The sequence below is a fragment of the Macrotis lagotis genome, chromosome 6 (genome assembly GCF_037893015.1).
Source record: "Macrotis lagotis isolate mMagLag1 chromosome 6, bilby.v1.9.chrom.fasta, whole genome shotgun sequence".
NCBI lineage: Eukaryota > Metazoa > Chordata > Mammalia > Peramelemorphia > Peramelidae > Macrotis > Macrotis lagotis.
The window spans coordinates 225,828,345-225,843,306 of NC_133663.1; the positions used below are offsets into that span (position 1 = coordinate 225,828,345).

Here is a 14,962-nt window from a genome sequence, read left to right on the forward strand (position 1 = left end):
GAAACAGCAGAAAGGGGAGATAAAGTAATTCACCTGGTAAACTTAAGATCAGATTAGCCAGTGATTTCTAATATTATTTTTTTAGTTTTTTTTTTTTTTTTGGTAAAGCAATGGGGTTAAGTGGCTCGCCCAAGGCCACCCATAACCAGTGGTTTCTGCAGGCAGTGGGACTACTGTAAGGACTATACAGGAGAATATAACCAGAGTGGAAAAATTTTGGAGGGAGGAGGATGGTACAGAAATTCTTCAGAATCAAAAGCATTCTTTTCATCAGGGACATGAAAGAACCTAGCTGAAAGTTTAATTCAGCAATGAATACGGCCAGTCATACTTTTATGATTGTATGCTACTAATAGTCCTTCTTTCCTCAGCTGGGGTCTTTGAAAGGATCACAGACACCTCTCTGCCTGTAGAATTTCATGGAAGCTTTTCTCTGAAAGTCCTCTTTCCAGCCTAAGTTGGAGTGAGGTGTGGGAAATTGGACACTGGGGAGAGGAAAGAAAATGAGCTCAAGGACCTCGTCCAACTGTTTCTAGGTGAAGGAAGTGGCCACTGGATGGCATGAATCCAGGTGTATGACATGCAAGACTGCTTTTAGGCTATTAGGTATTTTCTGCACAGCTCCCCAGATTGCAACTTCCTAGCACTGACTGTGGGAGCGATGCAACAACCAGCAACTAATGATTAATGGGGGGATTAAGTCTGTTTCTATTTTACAGTACATGTCCCCTTGAGCTCTATTCTCTGCTTGAATGTTGCCTCTGTTGTCAGCAATTCAAACCTTGGACTGTTAACAAAGGAGGAATGGCAGAACCAAAGCTATACTGGAGTATGTGAGGTCATTGACTTCTTTGGGAATTCTCAGATGCTGACTATCTATCTTACTCTCTTCCACCTCAGTTCCTTAGATGTGTGTGTGACTCAGAACCATATCCAGGCTCTCATTGGTACCCAATTCCCACCAGTGGGTTCCTAGTCCATTGAATATTAGGAAATAAGATTATATATTGGCATCAAATTTATTTTTAAATAGAAATTATTTTCCAAAGACCACATTATGCATTTCTGCACATTTGGAAAGTAGATGGTTGAATGCTCCATATAGCATAGAGTACAGATTGTAAAATATTAAAGTTAGAAAGGATCGCAGTGAATATTTTACTCAACCCTTTCATTTTATAGATGATGAAAATGAGGATCAGAGAGAGAAAGATGGTACTGGAGTCAGGAAGAACTTTGTTCAAATCTGACTACAGACACTAACTGTGTGACCCTGAGCAAATCATTTAATCCTGTTTTTTCTCAGTTTCCTCATCTGTAAAATGAGCTAGAAAAGGAAAAAAGCAAACTATTGTGGTATCTTTGCCAATAAAACACCAAATATGATTATGAAGAGTGAGACACAACTAAAACTGCTCCACAACAATTATAAATAACCCCTACTCTCAAGGAGTTAACATTCTGTAGGAAAAAACCCCAACATATACATATAGTTAAGTACCAGTGAGTGCAATAAAGAATCATAAAAAGTGATCATATGCATTCCAGTCACAATATTTGAGGTTATAATTAGGCAAAACATGTTCATTGATTCCAGTCCAATGGAAACATGGAGTGTGAATTCAAATAATACAACCACTTCAGCAGATTCGTTATTCATATTAATTGGGCCCCAGTTATATGTAAGTACATGCCTAATATATGCCAAATGAATATAAGATAATCTGGCTTGAAATAATGATTAATGTTCAGAGCTATAGCAGTTCAATTATGAAATTTTCTATTAATTCTTACACTTATTTTAACATGAGTTAATAACTGGAAAAGCTTATGAAAAAGTTATTTGAAATTTTAAAAAAATCATCAGTCCTTTCTATCGATTTCTAGTTTTTCTTGTTCTTGTTTCTCAGATAGTTGTATGGACATAAAACCTTTTCTCCTCCTCAGGGTATATTCTGCCAGAAGATCATAGTTATATTTGTAGCATCATTGTCTGTTGCTAAGGAGAAGTGAATATAGTATCACAAATTTGCATTACAGAATCACTGAAGACTCAAATACAAAAAGCAGATGGAAACTCTTCTGGTCAAACATAAAGTTCTTCAATAATCGACAAATGTAGTAAGAAAAATTATGGCAAAACCTTAGAGATAAATTTATTATTGTTTTAGGCATATGTGCTTCATGGTTTGTTAAGGAATACTTTTTCTTCAAATGTTATTATTTTAATATATCTATGATCTCATTTCTGTGGACTCTCCTTTCAATTGTGTAATCACACCTATTTGTATTTATTATCCAATGGACTTTTGTTCATGTTTCTTATTGCCTTTGGATTCATGATAAAAATGAAATCCAAAAATTCCTTACTTTGCCTCTCCACAGAGATTCTGTCAGTCACCTTTCATTTCTTTCCTCCAGGTGGCAGGGGGAAAGCAAAGAAAGCAGAAGGATAAATAAAAGTTAATTAGTCTAATTTAGTGTAGTAGATTCTTATTTAGTACAGTAGATTACATTAGAAATAGACTGGCTAAGTATAGAACCTAAGAGTCAGAGGACTGGAAGGGATCCATAATTCATATAATCCCATGCCTAGATATGAGGGTACCTAGGAAACCACTTAAAAACAAAGTTAAGTGGAAGAAATGCCAAGTTCTTCCTTATACCTCAACTAATCCCATTTATAACAATGAAGAATTGTTAAATAACAATTATTATATATTTATGTATCACTGTTGTCTTCAATTGTAATTCTATCAACTACTTTCCTGTTTCCTTTCATTTTCCATAAATTTTTATTTCCTAATACTTCCATCATTTCATTATTCTCCTTTAGATTCTCCATTTTTTTCTGTTTTCATCCCAAATGAAGGTAACAATACTATACTATGTCAATATCTTCACTAAATATAGATAAGTGGTAAGTGATCAGAATATATAAAAGAAGCGATTTACTCTTCTTTGATCATTTGGGATCATCCATTAAACTAATCAAATTACTCTAAAAAATAGGCATTCTTTCCCTTAATTAGCCAGTCTTATCATTTGGATTCTTCCGGATTTCCCAGGAATCAGGTACTCTCTCTGTAAAACTTCCCACATCCAGTGAATACATTTAGAGATGGCATAATCCTCCATACCCTCTGAATTATTTAAACTCTCTAAATCAAGATTTCAAGTAACATTTAAACATCTTTTAAAAATATTTTATTTTCCCTAATTACAAATAAATGCAACTTTTAACATTTTGAAAAAGGCTTTGAGTTCCAAAATCTATCCCTCTATGACTCCACCATTCCCTTGAAACAGCAAGCAATCTGATAAAGATTATTCATGTGCAATCATGTAAAACATTTCCACATTAGTCATTGGTGGGGAAGTGGGGAATTCTAAGCAAGAAAAAAAAATTTTAAAGGAAGGAAGGAATGAGGGAGGGAAGGAAGGAAGAATGGATGGAAGGAAGAAAGCGAACATTGTTTTTAAAATTTTGAACAAGACAAAGAGATTTTAAATATATATTTTGGTATGTTTTGAGTAAATTGGGGTCCTATTCCTCTTGGACTATTCTTCTGGAGTAATCAATGGAGTACCTTCCAGAAATATTTAGCAGTACTTCTCATTAAGTGGAAAGGAGTACTTCCCAAATGGCAAACCCTGGCCTTAACTCTCCAGGGAATGCTGCCTTTTAAAGACTCAATAAACTTTTCTCTTCAGAAGTAGGAAGGAAATGATCTTGTCTACACAAAAGATACTCTTTGTTCAATTTCTGATTCCTATTCAATCTATTAACCTAATGAAAGAACTTTCTATCCCACATCCCCACCCTACTTCATTCTGTCCTGACTCAACCTTGCAAAAGACTTTCCTAATAATTTTGGAAAGATATCTGGAAGAAAATATCTGTATTCAGATGCAGAAGACACCAAGAGGATAAATAAGTATATATTATATATATATATATATATATGTATATATATATATATATATGGACATCACCCTCTTGAAACCATTGGTTCTCTTCTAGAAGGAAAAGGGAACACAAACGACAATAAAGAGGATAAATACAGAGTAGTTATATATAATGTAATTTGTGGGGGGAAAGCACAATTAGTTGTGAAAGATCAATCAGAAAAGTCTTCATGCAGGATGTAGTTCTTGAGCTGAATTTTGAAGGAAGAAAGAGATTCCATAATAGATACAGTATGTTTCCAGTTCACAACATTTTGTCATGTTTTCTTTAGTTCTTGGACATAATATCATACTTTTCCAACATGGGATATTATGCATGCCATTAATAGTCTACTTTTCAAATCCAAATTTTCAATCATGTAAATTTCCAGGTCTTGGGAAGCATCTTTATCTCCATTGCTTGAAAATATAATATTTCTCCCCATTATTGCTGCTTCTTGGCAGTTTTTGAAGTCCCCAAACTTTTTCTCATGCTACTCTTTCATAAACTGTGCATATTCTTTTAGAGCTTTTAAGATGGACCTATCATGATAGGTCCAAATAACTCTTTTAGGATTGAGAATCCCAAATTCTAATTCATTAGGGAATTGTTATGTCATTATATCAATATAAATTTATTCATAGTTAAATATTCCTTCAATGGGAAAAAGACTTCTAAAACAATTCCCCTCTCCACATCAATTTCTTGGTGTTTATATGCTTCACAGTCTAATGTCCTGGTACAACTTTGAACAACAACAAAAAAGCAAATTTCACTTGTAAAAATTACCTTTTTTAATCTTCAGTATCCTAGTCTTTTATATATATATATAATAATGTTTAGCAACTGCTAACTTATCTTCACTATGGTCTTTTAACTTCAAGAAGTCTATGCTACACTGTAGAAGGATCAATGACAACCCTTCCAGGTGCTAGATCACTCTAAAGGTAATCACTTATTTTCTGAGGATTAAATCAGGCCATTTTGCAGCAGTACTTTTTCGGTGCATGACATTATTTTTCGTTTTTGACTTTCCTTTATGTTTTAGTGCAACTGATCTTACTTCATTGTGGATTTTGAGAGACTTGATATCTCCATACTGCATTACAGCTAGCATTCATTGAAGAGTACTCTTTAAGATCTTCAACTTTTGTACATTTCTCAGGAATAATATCCATTCTTAAAAATCACAGAACTAAGAATCTAAGAAAAGAGAGATGAAACATGTATATGACTGGAAATTCAGAACTCAACTGACAATTAGCTAAAAATGGAGAAACCAGCTAAATCTAATTTTATGTGGTCAAGTCAAACATTTTTGAGTCACCTGTTGTCAGTAGGAAGCACACACGCATAATTATTTTTATTGCCATCACAAAATGAAAATTCCTTCTTTCCCCATGAAATTCATACACCACTCCAGAAGAAGGGAGCTAATTAGCACCCAATTTTATTTTTAGAAAGGAAAAATTCCCTTAGGAAAATGATTAATCAGAATGACTCCAGAAATAAAATTCAGTTTTATTATTCTTATTAAGAGCAATGCATAGCCAGTGAATGAGTCAGTTTATGATAGATATGGTAGAGGAGTGTCTCACTACAAGATAACCTTTGAGCTTTTTATCATTTCAAATGACCATAACTTTGATGCTTTTTTGTGGTACACAGCTATTTCTTAGACTTTGAACAACTATCTAAAGGTTAAAATAAAAAGAACAATGTGGGTATAATTACTGCTGACACTGCTTCAATTAGATCAATAGTTTCAGTAATTTCCCTTAGTATCTTTTTTTTTGATGATGAATCTACTTTTATCCAAAGATAATCAATTTATTGTTACTATCTCATTTTATGCCTCATCATTTTCCATTTTCTAAACTATCCTTTTTTTTGTGAGGAGCAGTGATAAGGAAGAAGAATATATAAAGATTTTTTTAATGCTTGGAAATTTACTACTTTTCAAATTTTATACAGATAGAACATCCACTCAGAGGCCATTTAGTCCAATCTTTTTATTTTACTGATGCAAAAACTGAGGCTATGAAAGTCAAAATGACTTGCCCACTATCACACAGATAATAAATGATAAATCTGGGATTCAATTTGATTTCAAACCCAGGCCTCTTTATATGAGAATTCCAGATTTAGTGCTAGAAGACCTGATTCTGAATGTAATATAAAATTAAAAAAACTGAATGGAGTCAAAGGATATGGGTTCAAATCCTTCCTATATTATTATCTACCTATGTGATTTTGGGTAAGTCCCATCTCTTGGATAGTTTCCTTATATATAAAATGGAATGCTTGGACTAGATGACCTTTAAGTTGCTTTAAATCCTAAATCCATTACCACATGACCTAATTTGAATATTGGCTCTATTATTTACTAGCTGCACAATCTCCCTGAATTTCCCTTACTTGTAAAATACTTTTTGTTGTTTATTGATTTCCAAAATAGGATCACAAAGAGTCAGATATAGCTGAAATGCCTGAACAACAAAATGAGACTGCATTGCTTTTTTATATAGTGTCTATTCATTATTATAGTAAAGAGCCAAACTGAGGCCATAGAATTAGGAAACTTAATTTTGATTTTATTAGTGATCTATTTTCCTAGTGCCAAAACTTCACCCTTTCACAGGTGCATGGAAAACACTATGATCAGTCAATCTTAATATGAATTTCATCTGAGTCTTTTCATGTGCTTTTAGGAAAAGCAAAACATCGGCAGGAACGGGTGAGGTTGACGACAAATATGAAACAATGGTGACAATAGAAAATGGTATTCCCTGTGATACTCTGGATTCCAAAGAAGGACGTATTAACAGATCCTTTGCAGCAGATGATGAAAAATTTACACCACTATAAGAAGTAGTTATCTTTTATTGCCCTAAAGAAACTCAATTTTCCTGCTGATCATCTAAAAATATCAAGGAATGAGAGGGCATTTTTTGACTGTGCTTCTTCTTTTGTAAGCAATTTGGATGATCAAAACAAGAAGAAATTGACTCTAAAAGTAGTTGATAAGGGTAATTTGAATCTTAAGACATTAATTAAGCAAACTATTGTAAATATTTTTCTGAGAATACAAGATTTGAGAATATTCAAATGATGTATTTAATTACTGATTTTAAAATGTCTATTATTTGCTCATTTTTCTTCTTTTTTGGGGGGCAGGATATGTGCGCTGGTACATTTAGCAATCAGTCTTCAAAAAAATGAACACATGGCATACTTTTTAAAGTTTAATCTGCATAATTAATATTTTCTTCATGACTTTCTTAAACTGGAAAAACAAGCAATAAATCAAGCCTTCATTCATAGCATATATTGATTTCCAAAGTGTAATAATGTTCTGCCTTAAAATTTAACAATCAACTCTGGTATGCTAGTTTGAGGAGGTTTCAGCACATCCTTGGTATTGCCATTTATTATCTGAATAATCTGTATGGTGAAAGAGTTGGATAAGGTGACATCTAGGAACCTATTCAACTGTAAAACTGTGCTCTTATGATTCTATTTTTCTTTGTGCTTAGATGGCCTAAGGAGATTTTGTTTAAATGGTTGGAAAAGGAGAATACTAGAGAAATGTCATAGTTGAAAACTTATTCCACTGCCTAAAATGATATTTTTTCCCTTACGTAAGCATTTTGATGTTGTCCTTTTGTATATTGCAAATAGGTAAATGAGGAAGAGTTAGAAGCTTTTATTCTATATGGGCTTGATAAAAATGGGTGTGGGTGAGATAGAGAGAGGAATTTGATCCTCTTTGAATGTAAACCTTTCCCTATATAATTTTTGAATATGAAGTTCAATTCATCATACCATTTCTACTATTTTGCTACTTTTTACAATTTGTTAGTTTATAACATGGACATACCCCATTCAATAAAAATGTAAAAATTATATCGCTTGGATTATATGAGTCCAAAACTGGATATCTATTTCATCCCAAATGGTGAGTTTTCATGTCCAAATGTTCTGGATTCCAATCACAAGTCCAAGTTACAAGTTCAACTTCTTTGAATATTCTTGGGTAAAGAAACCTAGTTGTTTCTTAACCCATCTTTTCTTGATATACAGGGAATTTCTTTAGTCTTCATTCTTTTTTTTTTTTTTTTTGGAAGGAGGGGAAGGCAATAGGGTTTAAGCAACTTGTCCAAGATTACACAGTTAGTAAGTGTCTGAGACTGGATTTGCACTAAGGTCTTCCTGACTCCAGGGCTGGAGCTGCATCTATTGTACCATCTTGCTGCCCCTTTAGTCGTCATTCTTACAATTACTTTACTAAGCATTTAAGCATGGTACACTATGTGGCCCAGGACATAGAGAGTTGTATTCAGAGTCAGAAAGACCTGAATTTGAATCACGTTTCAAACATTTTTGCTGTATGACCTTGGATAAGTCACCTAAACTTTCTGGTCTATGTCCTTGTTTGTTATGCTTCATTTATAGATTTGATAGAGAGTGAGAATACTTAGTTGCATTAAGTCTCACTACAATATTTATTTCATTTATTGACACCAACACAAAGGACACAATGAGGTTACTTATAGCTCATGATTAGCTTCCATTCAAAAAATTCAATGTTACCAGCATTGAGGGTTTGAAAAAGAAACATCTTTCCTTTAGAGGTGGCTTAGGATTGTTATTAAAATAGTGGAAAAATAAAAACCAATGAATCAGACAACTGTAGTTTTTAGAAATGTAGAAATGTAAAAAAAGTCTGACTTTGGTTGCTTTCTAGAGTGATCATGGGATAGAGCTGTCAAATGTCAGAGAAGGCACTGTCAGTGAGCTATATTGTTGCTCAACCTCTAATGTGTATAAATGTCTCAGGGTTGTGCTATGACCTTACTCTGGTCAATCATTCTCTCATGAGATTATGAAATCCAGACTTATTTCATGCCATTCTTCATTCTTACCTCTCATTTATAACCTTAATCAGCCCAGCTTAGAAGGAAATTTATATCTGGGGTATGATTTTGAAATGTAGAACCACTCCAGGGCCAAATAAGCTCACTGAAACAACTCAACAGCATCATTTGGAAAAGGGAAGCAATGTGACTAGTGGACAGAGGGGTGGTCTGGTAGTCAAGATGAACCAGATGCAAATTCCACTTTTGACACATATTGGTCATGCTATTATGGATAATCCCTTAACTTTTCATTTTGTAAGCAACTCTCTAAAATATCAATTTCAGGACAGTTAGGGATAGGCATCAAAAGATGTTTCTTTATGAGAGTTCTCTATATTGATTAAATCATAACTAGCCCTCCCCACTCCCTGCCACCAAATTTTAATTCTAATGATTTTCCTGAGAAAAATAATTTGAATATAATAAACATAGAGTCCTTGCAACCTTCTAGGGAATATAAAAATAGATATGAGACTGAGCAAAAAGTGTCTTGGAACTCTCTTTACCTCCAGCTGGGCATTTGTCTGATCCTGTCTGATTCTTGGTGGTATTCATTACAAAATCTTATAAGTCAGGAGTTTACTAATTAGCTCACTACCTAGGTTGCTGGAGTTCACAGTTTCCAAGGCATGCTATTCTTATGTTTGCTCTGTCTTATGAAATTGCAAATGCTTCCTACCTTAAGGTACTTTTTCGCTTATCCTCTCCCTGATTATCATCAAATGGATTCAATGGTAGAAGTCTCAAGTGAACCATTTAAAAGTGTGAACATTATGCTTTCATTTATAGTTTTTAGGCAATGTTTAATTAGGATATTTTTCTTTCCTTTGCTTGTCTTAAAAATAGATGTCTTTCTGTTATGTAATCAGAAATATTTAATCCTTTTTATATTCATTATTCAGAATTGTTTGTGAGGTGCAAGGATGCTGCCTGGAACTCCTAAGATTTTAGAGTAAATTATGTTATGTACTAAAAAGCTATTAAGAATAACCATATAAAGATCATTTTCAATTATAGAATGTAAAAAGGAAAAAAGAAAAACAATTCTTAATTTCTTAGATCACAGTATCTATGATGAGACTTTGGAGATCATCTCAAACTATCAGAAGATAGTTTTTTTGTTATTAGGCTAGGAAGAGGCAGTAGTAATAATAGAGTTTATTTGATTATCTTCACTGAAATACCAAAACATATTAAATTATTCCTATTGGAAGACTAATAAGATTAAGAACTAATAAATGAAAGCCAAATGATACAAAATGAAAACTGAGAAAAGGCACTGTCAGTTATTTCAAAGGGGGAAAAAAAGATGCATCTTCCTTCAAATGTCAATTTAGTGAATTTTAGTGGGTAATATTAGTATATTTAGGAATCAGTCAAAGTCTCCTGAAAGGAACCCAGAATATATTCCTTTATTTGAAAAGGGATCCAAAGCTTGTTAAATGCTAAGATCTACAGTAGCTTGCTAGAGAGTCACTCAAAGGATGAACAGCAATCAAAATAAATTATTTTACTTGCTTCTTGATACTTATTTCTTCCTGATTCCTTCAGGAGCTTATCCTTTGATTTCTTTCCTCATTCTTCCTTGTTCTATTTCTTCTTTCCTGCCCAGGTCTGCCCAATCCTTGGGCAGCTAAGTAGTTCAGTGGATAAAATATACTGGGTCTGAAATCAGAAAGACTCATCTTCCATAGTTTAAAGCTGACCTCAGACACTTATTAGTTCTACGATTCTTGGCTAATCATTTAATCCTGAGTCCCTCAGTTTCCTCAGCTCTAAAAATGAATTGTAGAGGGAAATGGCAAACCATTCCAGTATTTTTCAAAATGAGTAAACAACAATGAATACAATCCTCAGAGTATTTCACTCAACTCTGTCATTCCCTTAAGCAGTCATCTTCACCTTTGCAAAGCCAGACACCTAGAAAGAGTAGCTGACATTTGTTTCCATTTCCTCCTTTTCCACTCCTTTTTCATCGCTTTGAAATCTAACCTCCATCTTCACCTCTCAATAGAAGTGCTTTCTCCAATACTGATACAATGTGGAATAGTGAGTCCACTTCAAAGTAGGAGTACATGTGCTCAAATTATACCTCTCATATATACTGCCTGTGTAACCTAGGACATGTCACTTCTCAATGCTCCCTGTAGGATTATAAATGCCTGCTTATGTTGGTAAAGGGAATCTCCTTACACCAATGAGGTATAGAGAGGTTCACTATATCAACAAAATTACAAGTTTAATTCATATCTCTTAGTCTTATCTTCTCTAAGGCCACAAAAAATCTCTTAACCATTCAGTTCTGGGGTATCCTACTAGTCCTATCCTATTGACCTTCCTGAAGCTTTCAATATCATTTATTGCTATCTTCTTCTCAGATTCCATGACACTGATTTTTTTCCTACTTCTCCCTCTTATCTGACTGTTCTTCCCCAGTCTCCTTTTCTTGATTATCATCTTTCATCCTATAAATGAGTATCCCCCAAATTTTCTTTCATCTTTTATCTCTTTCTTTTGAAAAGTTCCTCAGCTCCCAGAGGTCCATTGATCAACTCTATGCAGACAAATCTATATTTTCAGTGATAATTTTTCTCCTCATTTCTGATATCATCAACTGACCACTGGACATACTTTCCTGATGTTATTTTCATCATGTCAAATTAAGCATGTCTAAATCAGAACTCATTATTTGTGTCATCAAACTTTGTTATTTCTAGTAACCTGGTTTCACAACCTTTCTTGGTTGTTTCAGGCCATTTTCTAGTCAGTCACTGAGTCTTGTTCAGTGTACTTCAAGATCTTGTGTTTCATCCCTCTCTTTCATTCACATTGTCCCCACTCTAGTATCTACAACCAAAGCTGTGCATACCACCATTTGAAGAGTATGGTCAATGGTCTTTCCTTGTCTTATGCTTGCTTAATGTTAATGATCAGAGGGTAATTACTCAATTTCTTCATTTTTTTTCTGGACATTCAGGATTTCTTTTTTTTTAATTTTTTAAAGATTTTATTCGAGTTTTGAATTTCACAATTTTCTCCCAATCTTACTTCCTTCCCCCCACCCCCACCCCCTCAAGAAAGCAATCTTTATTTTGTTTCCATGTTGCACATTGATCCAAATTGAGTGTGATGAGAGAGAAATTACATCCTTAAGGAAGAAACAAAAAATTTTAAGAGATAACAAGATCAGACAATAAGATATCTGTTTTTATTCTAAATTAAAAGGAATAGTCCTTGAAATTTGTTCAAACTCCATGGCTCTTTATCTGGATACAGATGGTATTCTCCATTGCAGACAGCCCAAAATTGTCACTGGTTGTTGCACTGATGGAATGAGCAAGTCCATCAAGGTTGAACATCACCCCCATGTTGCTGATAGGGTGTACAGTTTTTTCTGGTTCTGTTCATCTCACTCAGCATCAGTTCATACAAATCCCTCCAAGTTTCCCTGAATTACCATACCTCCTGGTTTCTAATAGAACAATAGTGTTCCATGACATACATATACCGCAGTTTGCTAAGTCATTCCCCAATTGAATGACATTTACTTGGTTTCCAATTCTTTGCCACCACAAACAGGGCTGCTATGAATATATTTTTGTACAAGTGATGTTTTTACCCTTTTTCATCATCTCTTCAGGGTATAGACCCAGATCTCTTAGGGGTATAGGATTTCTTGTGAAGGCAGAAATACAGTAAGATAAAATTATTTTTTCTTCCTTAATATTTGTAGGCAATCCTGGGCTACAACTTGGCCCCCAAGAGAATGAAATAATTCCTAGAAAAGTGTCAGGATAGGGAAATACCTCCATGTAATGTAGATCATTGCTGACACCTTAAATGCTAATCTGAACTAGCAATAGAATTTCCAGGTTAGCTCAACTTATCCCAAATGGAACACATTCACTTACCAAAGTCAACATGACGCATTTGAAAGAGCATGGAATCTGATGTCAAAGGACTAGGGTCTGGATCTTGACTCTGCCATTTATCACTTGTGTGATCTCAGCTAAGTATTCCTTTGGACCTTCGTTTTCTCATCTATAAAAATAAGGGAGATTGGACAAATGAGTTTTTAAGTTTACTTACAAGGTTACTTACAAAGTAACTTAAGGTTACTTCTAGTTTTAAATCTATGACCCTATTGCTATTTGATTTGATCCAAGATGTTCATTTCATATCAAAATCCAGGAACAAGTTCTAAAGTGGTGCAGTGGATAAAGAGCTGGACTTGGAATTAGGAAGACATGAATTCAAATGTTGCCTCAATTGCTTACTAGTTGTATGATCCTGGACAAATCATTTGACTCCTCTCAGTCTCAGTTTCCTCATTTGTAACAATAGGGAAAATAATAACATCTACTTCATAGGGTTGGTGTGAGAGTTAAATTGATAGATAAAGCACTTTGCAGCCTTAATGGACCACATAAATATGAGTTATTAAATACTAGTTATTAAACTATTACATAAAGAAAACTTATGGACTGTTCTCTTTAGACATTTTTGCAGACAGAAGATTTGTAATAATAAGAACTACCATATAATAAGGTTTTTCCTTTCAGAGTCCTAGTTTAGAAAATTTTCTATCCTGGAAGATATAGGCTGCAACTCTGATAAGTGATTAATAAAAAATAATCTAAAATATACATTTATTTTCTTCCATTTTGAAATGGAACTAGATTTTGGAAAACATTTTGTATCATGGTTACCATGGAAGGAAAGTTAATCAGAAACCACACCATCTACCTGTTTTGAAACATCAAGGGGAGTTTAACAATAAGACAGGAGTAAAACCATTTCTATGTGATATTTACTGGAAGTAAAATGCTATAAAGGAAATTGAAGTAGACCTCTCATTCCAGGCATTATGTCCTTAATAAAAGTTCCTTGATGAAATTGGCAAACATACACACACACACACACACACATTCCCCCCCCCTAAAACCAGTTGCATATACAGATCTAATCAACATGAACTAACTTAGGAGTAGTAGGTAGTATAATCTGGCCCTCTTTCATAATTAGAATATAGATTCAAATTCATTTTTTCTATTTTTCTTTCCCTGGTTACATTTTTTTTTATAAAGCAAATGTCATCATTGAAGGGAATAGATAAATAAGTCAAGTTCTTCCCAGAACAGTCCCTTTGTACTAATTGTACTCAGATCTTTTACTTTTTCCTCATAAGTCAACAAATACTTGCAGACATTAACACTTTTCTCCTGTCAACACCAGGTATTACATATACTATTAGCATCCTTTTGATAAGGCTAAAATAGGGGAGGATGGTCTAAAGGCCAAATAGCAAATGGCATAACAAGGATTCAGACTTAGAATTTCAACTATTCTATTATGTTTAAATTTTACTGTGCTCTCTTGGTATACAGTTTTCTAGCAGAGCTGTGAATTCGTCTGACCACTTCTGGAAAATATTCTTGAAAATAATTTCTCCAAAATTCTGGGAAAAAAATTAGAATTATATGAAAACAACTAAAATTTCTCTTGAGGCAGCTAAGTGGTGCTGCAGATAGAGTGCCAACAACAACAAGAATATTAAACTTCCTATTTTCTCTCCTAAACTGTTTCTTCTTTTTAACTTTCTGATTATTATTGAGGTAACCACCATCCTCCCATTTGCCCATGATTACAACCTTAATGTAACACCAACTCCTTACTCACATTCACCCCACATATCCAGCTTGCTGTCAAATCTTGTCCTTTTTACTTTTACAGTATGTCTTGCATTTGTTTTCTTCTTTACACTCATATAACTGCCACCCCAGTTCAGGCAGGCACTCGTATGCCTGGATAACTGTCATAGCTAACTGATTGGTCTTTGAAGCTTCAACTTTCACTCCACTCCACTCTATACTCTATTTGGCTTTCAATGAAATCTTTCTAAAGTGAATGTCATTCCTTCACAATAAATCCCAATGCCTCCTATTATCTATAGATTTAAAGATAAAATGCTTTGCTTGACTTTTGAAGTCCTCAACAACTACAGCAATATAAATGAAAAGTAAAGCCATACAGAACCTCACTATTATAACATCTTTAAATGGAGGGGAGATGAAAAATGCACCTCTCTCTTTTC

At 34.0% G+C, this 14,962-nt stretch overlaps 1 protein-coding gene across 2 annotated transcripts in view; it reads left to right on the forward strand.

Annotated features, from left to right (window-relative positions):
- CLTRN (collectrin, amino acid transport regulator) overlaps window positions 1-7,855 on the forward strand; it is a 64,970-nt gene extending 57,115 nt beyond the window's left edge. Inside the window, exons 6-7 of one of the 2 annotated variants that reach the window (XM_074192379.1) lie at window positions 2,041-2,121; window positions 6,661-6,750. In XM_074192379.1, coding sequence (XP_074048480.1) covers window positions 2,041-2,121; window position 6,661 — 82 coding nt within the window. In that variant the 3' untranslated portion in view covers window positions 6,662-6,750. Of the gene's footprint in view, window positions 1-2,040; window positions 2,122-6,660 lie in introns of both variants that reach the window. The other variant, XM_074192378.1, reaches the window with a different exon arrangement.
- Window positions 7,856-14,962: the final 7,107 nt, after the last annotated feature.